The sequence below is a fragment of the Phyllostomus hastatus genome, unplaced genomic scaffold, assembly GCF_019186645.2.
Source record: "Phyllostomus hastatus isolate PE091 unplaced genomic scaffold, TTU_PhHast_1.1 phas_contig_86, whole genome shotgun sequence".
NCBI lineage: Eukaryota > Metazoa > Chordata > Mammalia > Chiroptera > Phyllostomidae > Phyllostomus > Phyllostomus hastatus.
In genome coordinates this window covers 94,654,892-94,668,401 of record NW_025333977.1, presented here as the reverse complement: position 1 = coordinate 94,668,401, position 13,510 = coordinate 94,654,892, and the positions used below count along the sequence as shown (strand labels likewise).

The window sequence follows — 13,510 nt, the reverse complement described above, 5'->3', positions numbered from 1 at the left end:
GGAGTCTCTGGAATGTAACTCCAGCCATAGATGAGGGATCACTGTATATATTTTTTAAGATTTTATTTTATTATTTATTTTTAGAAAGAGGAAGACAGGGAGACAGAGAGGGAAAGAAACATCAGTATATAGTTGATTCTCGCACACCCCCTACTGGAGACCTGCCCAGCAACCCCTGCATGTGCCCTGACTGGGAATCAAACCAGCAACTCTTTGGTTCACAAGCTGGTGCTCAATCAACTGAGGCACACTGGCCAGGGCAGATTATATAATTTTTTAAAAGATGCAAATTAAAGCAGGAAAGACTTCAATTATGCACCAGGTAACTGAAGGAAAACAAAGCATTATCCTGGCAACTAGAGAGGTGAAGATCCCAGAGGCCAGGGAGCCTGAGGGAGGGGCTGGAGTAGGGAAATGAATCTTGTCTCTCCACGCCACACAGTGTTCCTATGGATTCACCACTGTCTTTAGCCTTTGTAGGATCATGGACTCTTTTAAAATTAGAAACCTCAATTCACCCCAGGAAAAATATATCCCAATATATGCATACCCACAAAATTATCCATGTAATTTCTTGGGTGCACAGACCCCAGATTAAGAGCTCCTATTCTATGTGCTGATGACCAACCAGACTGTTTTTCGAATCAAGACCTCTTTTCTGAGGTTCAAACCCACACATTCAACTGTCTTCTGCAAACCCTCATGGAAATCTCCAAAGTACCAGATAACCAAAACCAAACTCACCTTCCCCCAAGTTTACTCCACCTCCCATATTCCCGATCTAGGGACTGGAACCATCATCTACCCAATTGTCCAAGTGCAACACCTGCCATCAGCCTGCACCAGGAGGCCTCAGTGCTATCTGCACCTCCAAGTCCATGGTGGAGGTTTTAAACCATAGGGCCCTAGGCCTCACCCCTGGCCTCCTGAATCAGGGCCTCTGGGAGTGGGGTGCAGGCTGGCATGTCTGAAGAGTGCCTCTCCCCTGCAGAACATCTGTCCCAGCCTCACTCCAGTCACCACATCCAGTGGTTGCTACCTACTGAATTCATTAACTAAACGTGATAGAAAAAATCAAAGGTGAAAAAAGGATTCCTGTGCATTTGCTGACAAGGAGTGGCCCTGACAATGCCATGTACTCTTGACTCCAGAATATAATGGCATGTCAACTTGCAAAACCTAATACTAGTAATTGCAAGAGACCAAGAGAGCTATAGCTTCAAATGACAGATAATTCACAACTGTCCACTCTTGGAAAATCAGATTCCTCTTTCTCTGAAATCTCTGGCCTATTTTATAAAGATGAAGGCTGGAGAAAGATTTGAATGATATGAGCAAGAATATTAATCTAATATTGTCTACATATGCAAAAATCTTAAGTGAGAGAGCAGTAGATGCATCCGATATTGACAAGATAGATGGACTCTTCAAAGAAGCCAATACTCTTGATATGCCAATACTCTTTAATATGCTTTTTTTGTTTCATTTTTGTTTTTGTTTAGGTTCAGTTGTTAATAGTTGTGAGTTTGTTGTCATTTTACTGTTCATATTTTTTATCTTCTTTTTCTTAGACAAGCCCCTTTAACATTTCATATAATAAGGGCTTGGTGATGATGAACTCCTTTAACTTGACCTTATCTGGGAAGCATTTTATCTGCCCTTCCATTCTAAATGAAAGCTTTGCTGGATAGATTAATCTTAGATGTAGGTCCTTGCCTGTCATGACTTGGAATACTTCTTTTCAGCCCCTTCTTGCCTGCAAGGTTTCTTTTGAGAAATCAGCTGATAGTCTTATGGGAATTCCTTTGTAGATAACTGTCTCCTTTTTTCTTGCTACTTTTAAGATTCTCTCCTTATCTTTAATCTTGGCTAATATAATTATGATATGATTTGGTGTGTGCTTCCTTGGGTCCAACTACTTTGGGACTCTCTGAGTTTCCTGGACTTTCTGAAATTCTATTTCCTTTGCCAGATTGGGGAAGTTCTCCTTCACTATTTGTTCAAATAAGTTTTCAATTTCTTGCTCTTCCTCTTCACCTTCTGGCATTCCTATGATTTAGACCTTGGAATATTTAAACTTGTCCCAGATATTCCTGAGCCTCTCCTTGTTTTTTTGAATTCTTGTTTCTTCATTCTATTCTGGTTGAAGATTTCTTTCTGGTCCAAACCATTTATTTGAATCCCAGTTTCCTTCCCATCACCGTTGGTTCCCTGTTCATTTCCCTTTATTTCACTTTTTATAGCCTTCATTTGTTTATCTAATTTGTGACCAAAATCAACCAATTCTATGAGCATCCTGATTACCAGTGTTTTGAACTGTGCATCTGATGGGTTGGCTCTCTCTTCATCACTCAGTTGTATTTTTTCTGGACCTTTGATCTGTTCTTTCATTTTGGTCTTTTTTTTTTAATTTAAGATTTAGTCATCCATTTTTAGAGAGAGGAGAAAGGAGGGAGAAAGAGAGAAACAGCAATGTGTAGTTGGCTCTTGTGCTCCTCCTACTAGAGACTTGGCCTGCAACCCAGGCATGTGCCCCTTTGGTTCACAGGCCCACGCTCAATCCACTGAGCAACACCAGTCAGGGCTATTGAAAACTTTCTAACATAAGAAGGAGAGCTCCTGAGACATAAGTCTACAGTGATTTCAAACATACTGCACAGATAAAATAATGAACTTACAATAAGCTGATTCAAACCCATTATTGTTGTGATGAAAGAATGACACATATGCTCTGAAAGCTCTCTAGTTGTTAAAGAAAATGTATACTTTAAACACAGAAGGGGAAATCCTTAATTTCTTCTCTTGATTTAAAGGGTGCTTTAAACTGGATATTAATATGGAGTATGTAGCTTTTTTTCTGAGGATCAAATATTTGGTGTGTTTTATAAAAGTGTAAATTATTGAAATTATATATAGATTCTTTCTTTTTTTTCTTAAACCCCCTAGCCTTCAACTTCTGAAAGAGAACTCAGTGAGTTAATATGATAATATTTAACAACATTATACTTTTTTAAAGATTTTATTGACTTATTTTTAGAGAGGAAAGGGAGGGAGATAGATAGAAACATCAATGTGCGGTTGCTGGGGGTCATGGCCTGCAACCCAGGCATGTACCCTGACTGGGAATCGAACCTGCGACACTTTGGTTCGCAGCCCGAGCTCAATCCACTGAGCTACGCCAGCCAGGGCAACATTATATTTTTAAAAATATTTTGTTTAAATAGCAGATAGCTTTGGAGATCGTTTTAAAATGTTTTCTATGGTCAGTATTACAAAAAAATTAAAACCCAAAGGTGATTTCTCCAGTTTTGCAACATGTAATAGAGTACATGTGCTCTCAGTTACGCTACTGCAACACCCTCCTTACTGGTCTGCCTATCTTCAGTCTGACCTCCTCCAATCTTCCTTCTGTAGCCAGAGCAAACATTCTGAAACGCAAATCTGACTACATCATTCCCTTGCTTAAAGCAGTTCAGTGGCCCCCTTGTGTCTCGCAGGATAAAGTGCACACTGCTTAACAAGATGCACAAGGCCCCACCCCACTCCAATCTGGCTCCTGCCTACTTCTAGCTTTATGACGCCCACCCCCCACCACCACACCCACACAATTTAATCCACAGCAACACTGCAACTAACTACTAAACTACTAACAGGCCCTCTGCCTGGAATCCTTTATCACCCCTCCAGGAAGCCTTCCTGGACCACACCGGACTTGATTAGGTGCCCTTTCTTTCAGTGCTCAGAGCCCCTCCTGCTTATCTTTAGCACAGGACTAACCACAGCTGATTTTTTACAAAGGTAATTCAAAGTGGAAAAGATAGTCTTTTCAACAGATTGTGCTGGAAAATTGGATATCTATGTGGGGGAAAATGATCCTTACCTCACACCATACATAAAAATTAATTTGAATGTATCATAGACAAAAAACAAATAAACAAACAAACCAGGGTTCAGAGAGCTTCTGGGTTAGCAAACACCTCCTCATACAAGGAGGATGATGTGCCCCAGCCCCTTGGAAATTGAAGCTCCTGAGATCTCAGCACTTGCAGACCCTGCCTTATGTACCCCTTCATGTGGCTGTTACTCTATATCCTTTATAATATTCCTTATAATAAACTGGTAAACATTTTTTAAATGTATCATGGACCTAGACAAAAAGCTAAAAATAGCAATTTTAGGAGAAAATCTTGTGACCTCACCTTAAGTGAGGCAAAGATTTCTTAGAACAAAAAGCATGAACCATCAAAAAATTCTGATGAATTGAACAGGGTCACAATTAGAAACTTTGGTTTTTCACCACTAAGAAAATAAAAAGACAAACCACAGACTGCAGTGGACTTCCATGCATTGCTGTGGTTAATATAAAATAGTATGACTGCTTTAAATGCCACCTGAGAGCTTCTTATGAAGTTGAAACACCATATAACCAAGCCATCCTATTCACTTGTAGTTATTTTACCCTACAGGTGAAATGGAAACATACACCCACACAAAGACTTTATAGGGATGTTCAAGGCAGTTTTATTCACCATCTCAAAACCAGAAACAACCCAAACGTCTTTCTCTGGGGTCCTGAGAAGACACCTCCCCAAGAGTATAGCTGGGCCTCCCCCCCGGATCCCTGCTAACATGCAGATGGATAAATAGCTTGTGGTATACACACACTGCCCACCAATGATAATGGTACACACAACTATGTGGACTCTCAAAAGCATTGTGCACAGTGAAAGAAGCCAGGCACAAAAGACCACACACTGTATGGTTCTATGTGTATGAAATTTCGGGGAAGACAAAGCATAGAGATAAAAATCAGATGAGCGGTTGTCTGAGGCTAGGGACGAGGGAGGATGAAGGACTAACTGCAAAGGGGCAGAAGTGAACTTTGGGGGGTAATAAAAGCATTTTACATCTTGAATTGGACTGTGGTTAGCCCGGTGCTTTCACTTGTCAAGTCAGAAAACTACGCGGTACTTAAAATTTATGCTATTTGCTCTACGTAAGTAATACCTTGATGAAGTAGTATTTTTTTTGTGGGGGCTGCTGTGAAGCATAAAGGAGAAGATGGGTGAAGGGATTCTGCTCAAGACCTTCCAAAAAGCCAAAGACCAAAAACCATTGATTTGTTTTGGGGGAGAGGAGGGCGGGGGGAGGGGCTGGGTTCTCTGCGCACTTCAGCCTCACAGAGAGGATCAGGGAACTACTCCCCCGCCAGGGAGTAGTGTCAGTTGGCGGGCCACCACGTTCCGTCCAGCAGCCACCAGGCGAGGGCACGGACCCACTGTGAGCCGGGAGGCTACGAACTCTCCAGCAAGGGGGGGGGGGGGGGGGGGGGGGGGGGGGGGGCGGCGGGGGGGGGGTCCGTTCCTGCGGCCGAGGGACCGGCACCGGAAGCGGTGGGTGCGGCTCCGCGTCCTGCGCTCCCGGGAGCGTCCTGCCGCCTCCTAGGGCCTGGCGTCGAAGAACAGAGCCTGGGCGGTGGTGCACACAGCCCCGCCTGTCAGGCAACCTTGGGCCGGTCACCTGTCCTCCGCTGGTAGTGCAGCAGGGAAGCTCTTTCCGGCAACCGAGGTGCGGCGCCGGCAGCTGCTGTGGTGTGACAGAACCTGCCTCTGCGGCTCCGCTCTCCAGGCGAGGCCTGCAGAGAGGCTCGCCGGCGCCTCCAGCCCCTCCGACCTTCTTCGCTCAGTGAAGCAGGCCGTCCGAGCTTTACCAAATCCCCACCCAAAAAGGACTGAAAATTTTTGTTCTAAACGACACAAGAAGTATGGCCTAGATCGTTTAATTATCCATGGTGCTAAAAAGGCAGCTCACCAGCCGTGGCTCGCCGAGGAGGGGACCGCTAACGGAATAAGCTGGAATGCAGAGAGGGAAGAGACCGGTCACCGCCCGGAGGGACACGAGACCCTCCGCGCCCTCCCCTGCAGTGGCCGCAGCCCGCCGGGGACGCAGTGGGCCGCCCCGCCCACCGGCTGGCTCGCCGGTCTGCAGCCGTCTCCTCCGGGCGCACCGCGCAGAGCTCCGGATTCCCTGGACCCTGCGGAAAGGCCACCGCGTGGAGGACACGCCGCCCCTCTCTGGCCCTCTGGTCCCCGCGGCTCCTGGCCCGACGCCACCAGCATCGCAGGTGCAGCCCAGGGCAGCGCGGGTGAGTGGGCCGGAGCAGCTCGGGAAGAGTGGATGGAGTTCAAGGCGGGTGGGAGAGGTGGGCAGAAAGCAGGGGGGTCGGCAATTGTTCCCATTCCTACCTTCGTTAGCTGCCGAGAGACCAGCAGGTGCTAGAACTGGGTTGGCAGGCAGGGGAGCTATGGACCCCCGCATCCTCGCAGGCACCTTTCCCCACACCCGAACGCTAGATCGCGACCCGTGCGGAGACCTAGACTTGAATCCTTTCCTGCTACGGGCTGGCATTCTTGGCTGGTTTCAGAACTTTGCTTTCCCCATCTATAAAGTGGGATTATAATGCCACTTCCCAGGGTCCCTGTGAGGATGAAACCGCAAGATGCGGCCAAGTGATGAGCAGGAAGCCTGTGGGGGCAGATAGGTCCACGTTATCCCCTCTTCCGGCCTTGCGGGTGCATTCAGGCACAGAAAGCGCCCCCAGCCTTGGACCTCGGTTCAACAACCTGGGTACTGGAGTTCTGGCTAGGAAAGAATTCAGACCCAAGATTTAAACGATGAGAGAAAGTTTATTTATGAAGTCACAGAGGTAGAAGTAATGAGTGGTTGAAGAAATGGGCTCATGAAAACTTACAGAGGCAAAAGAGGGGCGGTTGAAGCTTAGGAGAAACACAGAGAAGGAAAGTGCCTGGGAGAAGGCAGTGGGGAAATGCAAGGGCATGCTCTATGGAGACACTCTCTGGGTCCTGGCAGTGTGTGTGTGTTGGGGGTGGGGGAGTCCCAACACAATATTGATCAGATTTCCAACTGTGTCCTTTCAGAGCCCTGGTTTCTACTAATTGTTGCACACCAGGGCAGGGGGTCATTATTAGTCAGTGCAGCTGGCCCTGATGACAGCCATGGCACTGCCTGTCTGGTTTTGCTACCTTTCTGGGCCTGGAGCTGAAACACAACTAAGACCTAGATTTTAATTCTAGGGACTAATGCTTAAAGGAGTGGTGTGCAAGGACCCTCGTGGGAGGCCACTCATGGGCCCCTTATTGCTCCTTCAGGGGGGTCTACCACGTAGCTAGCTAGCAACATGCCACAGGAGAAAAGGTCAGGGGAGGGTCCAAACCTCATGACCAGTGATATGAAAGGTCAGGGGGTCTAAATCGCATGACTTGTGATATGCAAGCTAAGGGACAGTTACCCTGGGGGCAAGGTCCTTCTTTTGCTAGTTTTGCCCATTGCTAGGCACCTAGAGCTTTCTGTCCTGGTGACCTACTGTACCTGGCCCATTGTCCTTCCTCTGCTCCTGTCTAAGTGCTTACCACACTTCCACAGGATGAGAGAATGGCCTCCTTACCCAGGAGTCTCATGGGGGTGAAACCCAAAAAGCCAGCATTGGTGCTGCCTGTCACTACCAGATCCAAACAGCAGTGACAGGGATTGAATTTCTATGGACGCTTTATTCAGATGGTTGGTGATCTGAGAAGACAGCAAGTTTGTACCCTAACAGACCATCTTAAATTCTGACCCTTTGTATAAGGAGAAGAAAAGTGTAGGTAAGGGGCTTGGAATTCAAGGGAAAAGTTAATCAGATGAAAGCTGCAGCATTCTTTCATCTCGTCCTGGGGGTCGTCTTTATCTGTGTCCTAGGGCAGTGGGTGTGTCACCCTGGAGCACAATGGCCCAGATACTGTCTTGACTGCTTGCACTTTTCCTGAAGCACAAAGATTGCTCACGGTCTCCTGGAGTCAGCATGGTTCGCACCTCCAGTTCTTGAAACAATGGCTTTTTACATATATCAATTACTAAGCTTTATTAGCTATTACCTGAAACTAAAGTTTTCCCAAAATTTGAGTCCCTCATCATTCCCCCACTGTTAGTTTAAACTATCTTATTTCTAAGAGATCAGTTTCATTGGAAGTACTCATTTTGTTGTTGAGCATATCTTAGCATTAGCCCTTCTGATGGGGGCTTAGGGACACATTTAATTGCAGATCCACATAAGGGGGCACCTTGTGTGTAACAACAAGCTATAATAAATCAAAAAATAGTTTTTAGCACAACTGACAAAAATTGTACACTCTCCAGCCAGGGCTACATTAATGACTTTTAAGGAAAACATTTCCCTACCCTTTAGAGTTATGACAGGTTCCCAATTATAAATATCAGAGTAGGTTATTTTCTTATTGATATGCTTAAACAAAGTATAATTTCAAAGGCTTTCCAGGGGAGTACAAACACCTATAAGACATGTAGAGAAAGTTTGTTCAACATTAAGTTCCTCCTGTAAGACACAATTCAGAGATGTTTACTACATTTTTGCTAAATATATCCAAATATTTTTAAGTATCTTTTATTGCTTATGCTGTTACAGTTGTCCATTTTCTTTCTCCCCTTTATTCCACTCCCCACTGCACCCCTTCCTTCAACCATTCTCCCCCTTAGTTCAGGTCCATGGGTTGTACATATAAGTTCTTTGGCTTCTCCATTTCCCACACTATTCTTAACCTCCCCCTGTCTATTATCTACCTACCATTTATGCTACTTATTTCCTGTACCTTTTCCCCCATTCTCCCACTTACCCTCCCCACTGATAACCCTCCATGTGATCTCCATTTTTGTGATTCTCTTCCTATTCTTGTTGTTTGCTTAGTTTGGTTTTGATTTTAAGGTTCAGTTATTGATAGTTTATTGTCATTTTACTGTTTATAGTTGTAATCTTTTTCTCAGAGGAGCCCCTTTAACATTTCATATAATAAGGGCATGGTGATGACGAACTCCTTCAAGTTGTCCTTATCTGGGAAGCACTTTACCTGCCCTTCTGTTCTAAATGATAGCTTTGCTGGATAGAGTCATCTTGGATGTAGGTCCTTGCCTTTCATGACTTGGAATACTTCTTTCCAGCCCCTTCTTGCCTGCAAGATTTCTTTCAAGAAATCAGCTGATAGTCTTATGGGCACTGCTTTGTAGATAAATGTCTCCTTTTCTCTTGCTGCTGTTAAGATTCTCTCCTTACCTTTAATCTTGGGTTATGTAATTATGACGTGCCTTGGTGTGTGCCTCTTTGGGTCCAACTACTTTGGGACTCTCTGAGCTTCCAGAACTCACATGTCTAGTTCCTTCACCAGATTGGGAAGTTTTCCCTCATTATTTTTTCAAATAAGTTTTCAATTTCTTGCTCTTCCTCTTCTCTTTCTAGTGCACCTACTATTCAGATATTGGAACGTTTAAAGATGTCCTGGAAATTCCTAAGCCTCTCCTCTTTTTTTTATTTTAATTCCTTTCTCTTCATACTGTTCTGGTCGAATGTTTATTTCTTCCTTCTGGTCCAAACCATTGATTTGAGTCCCAGTTTTCTTCCCATCACTGTTGGTTTCCTGATATTTTCCTTTATTTCACTTTGCATAGCCTTCATATTTTTCTTCTATTTTGGGACCATACTCAACCATTTCTGTGAGTGTCCTGATTACCAGTGTTTTGAACTCTGCATCTGATACTTTGTCTATCTCCTTGTTGCTTAGCTCTATTTTTGGAGCTTTGATCTCTTCTTTCATTCGGACCATATTTCTTTGTCTCCATTCACCTGTTATTTTGTAAGGGGCAGAGCCTTAGGTATTCACCAGGGAGGGCAACTGATGTTGCTGTGTTGTGGTGCTCTATGGGGGCGAGGGGTCCGAGAGGGAACAATGCCATTTGGTTTACTCTTGCCCAGCTTTCATTTACTTCCCTCACTTCCCACAAGTGGATTGTGCCTTTTCAGGTGCTGATTCCCAGGTGGGTGGGCTTGTGTACATTCTATGATCCTGTGGGCCTTTCCAATGGACTCTCTTATGAGACTGGGAGTTTCTCCAGCTGCCCAACCCCCACAGGTGTTTACAGCCAGAGGTATTGAGACTTTAGTTTCCCACACTGGAACCCCAGGTTGGATGGCCTGTCTCACCCCCGGTTGTTCCTCCTAATTTATCTGCATGTGAATGTGGGATATTCTGGTCTGCCAGCCACCACCTTGTCTTGTGTCCTCACCACCTTGGCTCCCCATCTCTCCTCCTACTAGTCTGGATGAATGTTTTTACAATTTCTTGGTTGTCAGACTTCTGTACAGTTCGATTTTCTGGCAGTTCTGGTTGACTTTTGTTTTTAAATTGGTTGTTATCCTTCTTTTGGTTGTTCGAGGAAGTAAAGCATATCTTTCTACACCTCCATCTTGGCCGGATATTTTTATCCCATTTGAAAGGAACAAGTTCCCTATAACATGGGTTTAAACAAAATTAAAGAAAAGAATATAAGTCATTGTTCTCAAAAGATGACTTTAAGGTCTTTTTGAGGTTCAGCAGTTTATTGCTCCTCCGGTGCTTTCTTTACTGTGGTGCGATGAATCCAAGGGTTTATTTCTGCCAACTTCACTACAGTGGAGGTTGGTGAGGAGAACATCCCAAGGTTCAGTCCACTTTTTTTCTAGTTGGTTCTCTGGAGATTCTGTCCTCCAAGTCTTGAGTAGCACCATAACCCCAGGCTCAAAGAAATGAAGCCAACCTGTAGGGGAGAAGTTTCTAATACAAGCAAAATCATTAATACAGCCAAAGTCTTATTTAAGTGTTGTACATTTTCTTCACCTTCACTTCTTGATCTAGATACATATCTCCCACACCAATCATAGCCTGAAATGGTTGGCTGTACACAATTTCAGAAGGACTCAACTGAATCCACTTTGAGGAGCCACCCTTATCCTGAGGGGGGCAATAGGTAAAGCTTGATCCCAATGGAGAACAGTTTCTTGGCACAGCTTGACTATATTTTTCTTTAAGGTGTGATTCATCTTCTCTAGGTAAAGAAGCCTGAGGTCTCCATGCTGTGTGGAGCCTCCACTTAATTCCTAAAAATTTACTAACCTTCTGTGTAGTTTCTGAAACAAAAGCAGGTCCATTGTTGCTCTGGATACTGTCACGCAGACCAAAGTGAGGGATTATTTCCTTCAGTAGGGCTTTCACTACCTGGAGGATTTCTCCATTCTTATAGGATAGGTTCTACCCATTCTGAAAAGGTGTCAACAGAGACTAACAAATATTTCCATCCTTGGGCCCTTGGCATTTGAGTAAAGTCTATTTGCCAATTTCAAATGGGCATCGTCCTTGGTGTTGTTTCCCTTCTTTCTTTTCATGGGGATCTGTCTCCTGGCACAGGAGTTTTTCTCCTGGCACACAACACATCTAACAATAGCTTTTTGTATGGCCTTAGAAATTTCAGGACCTGTGAGCCACAGTTTAATATACATGGTTAATGACTCCCTTACATAGTGAGTGGCCTCATGCAAATGCTTCATGACTGCCTGTAATAAATGTTCAGGAAGCAGTATAACTTCTTTCTTATTCTTTCTCCATCCACTATTAGCTCCTTCATCAGAACCCCAGCTCTCAGCTTTCTCTAAGTCTACAGTCAAATATTCAGGGTCAAATTGTGACAAGTCTAAAGCAGGTACCAAAGGCATTATAAACATTCCTTTACCAACCACTTTCGCTGCTCCACCAGCTAGATTGTTTCCTCTTGCCACTTCAGTGCCCTCATTATGATGCCCTGGGCAGTGCATAACTGCCACCTGTAAAGGTACCTGAACAGCTTCTAATAATTTTAAAATTTTGCTGCATGCTTAATCTCCTTTTTATTGGAAGTTAATGGTTCTTTTCCCTTCCATATGGAACCATGTGATTGCAAAATTATGAAATCTTACTTTGAGTCAGTGTACATATTTGCTTTCTTTTTGTGCAACAATTCCAGAGTCCTCATCAATGCAATCAATCAGTCCAGGATTCTGGGCAGAGGTTCCTGGCAGCAAAGCCTTGACCTCTACTATTCCCTCAAAGATCATATCTGCATACCAAGCCTTCCTGTTTCTTTTGTCCATATAACTGTTTCTATCTGCATATAGAGTCCAGTCTGCCTCTTCTTGAGGATGGTCAGTTTTGAGGGAGCCATTGGGATTGTTGAGAAGAATGGCTTGGTACCTGCTTTCCTTCATCCATTTTAAAGGGATATACTCTGTCCTTTCAGAGTTTTTCCAGTTTAACAGATCTGATGTAGAAAACGAAGCATGTGCCTATAATATCCAGCAGGTTGGCTCTTTGGCCCTAGTCCCACTGGACGTTTTTGCAAAGGGTATTGCTCTTCCCTGGTGGGGGCTTTTCCTCCACCGAATTTGGTTCCCTGGTGGGTTCCAGATGGCAAGAGCAGTTCAGGCTCACTGTTCCCAGTTCCCTCAGTCAAGTAAGGAGGAAGATCCCACCAGGGCTGGAGGGACCCTGGGAATGCTCATCCTGATTATGTAAACTCATGAAAATTTCTAGGTAAAGCATTTTGTCCCACTTCCCCAATCTTTGACAAAACAATAACTCTAGTTACAGTACAATGCAGTAATTTACAGACCCCTTCAGCAGCCAGCATTCTCCTGAGTCTAGATTATACAATACATAAGCCAAACAGTATTACAATAAAAACCACTTTCTTTTTAGTCACAGGTTTACAAGCAGAGGTCAATCAATCAGCCAAAACTTGTCCCAAAGTGCTGTTTCCAAGAATGAAGACTTCTCCTCTCATTCTACCAGACAGAGCTTTGTAATGTTACAAAATCAGAAGACACCTTTTTACCAGACAGAGCTCTGTAAACCAGAAACACTTTAATTCCTGACCATCTAAGTCATAACCTGGGACGGCATCCTGAACCAGAATGTGTAGTGATGCAATCAAATGTGAAGACAACAGGAGGTGCTGAGAGTTGGAGGAGGAGAGTCCCCAAGTGAAATCAGTTGGCAGCTGCTAGGAAGTCTCCAGATCCACACCCGAGGGCCCCCCAGTCCGAGCAGCCAGGGGGACTCCCTGCCAAATACCCAGATTTACCTGAGAGTCCCAAAGTCTGTCCCGGAGTGAAGTCTCCAGAATATGAAACTAGAAAAGCCAGCATTTGAGCTGCCTGTCACCTACCAGACCCAGTAAGCAGAGATAGGGATTGAATTTTTATGGGTACTTTATTCAGATGGCCAGCGGTCTCAGAAAATGGTGGGTTTGTACCCTAACAGACCATCTTAAATTCCAACCCTTTTTATAAGGAGAAGAAAAACATCACTAGCCATCAGAGAGATGCAAATTAAAACCACAGTGAGATACCACTTCACATGGGTCAGAATGGGCATCATAAACAAATCAATAAACAATAAGTGTTGGAGAGGATGTGGAAAAAAGGGAACCCTAGTGCACTGTTAGTGGGAATGCAGATGGTGCAGCCACTGTGGAAAACAGTCTGGAATTTCCTCAGAAAACTAAAAATGGAACTGCCTTTTGACCCACCAATACCACTGTTGGGATTATACCCTAAGGATTCTGAAACACCAATTCAAAAGGACCTATGCACCCC

The 13,510-nt window shown here is 44.4% G+C and overlaps 1 protein-coding gene and 1 pseudogene across 1 annotated transcript; both read left to right on the top strand.

Moving 5' to 3' along the window:
• The first annotated feature begins 1,157 nt into the window (after positions 1–1,157).
• Positions 1,158–2,664, top strand: LOC123826757 (annotated as a pseudogene).
• Positions 2,665–3,329: 665 nt separating this feature from the next.
• LOC123827453 lies at positions 3,330–13,243 on the top strand. The gene is made up of 3 exons (XM_045851914.1): positions 3,330–3,503; positions 5,446–6,145; positions 12,612–13,243. The coding sequence occupies exons 1-3, from the start codon at positions 3,330–3,332 to the stop codon at positions 12,716–12,718; spliced, it is 981 nt and encodes a 326-aa protein (XP_045707870.1). The 3' UTR covers positions 12,719–13,243.
• The last annotated feature ends 267 nt before the right edge of the window (positions 13,244–13,510 follow it).

Coding starts and splice junctions, on each gene's coding strand:
- LOC123827453 (XM_045851914.1), top strand. CDS start 3,330: ATGTGCTCTCAGTTACGCTACTGCAACACCCTCCTTACTGGTCTGCCT. Junction 3,504..5,445: donor CTTGTGTCTCGCAGGATAAA/GTGCACACTGCT, acceptor GCCGCCTCCTAG/GGCCTGGCGTCGAAGAACAG. Junction 6,146..12,611: donor TGCAGCCCAGGGCAGCGCGG/GTGAGTGGGCCG, acceptor CTTTCTTTTTAG/TCACAGGTTTACAAGCAGAG.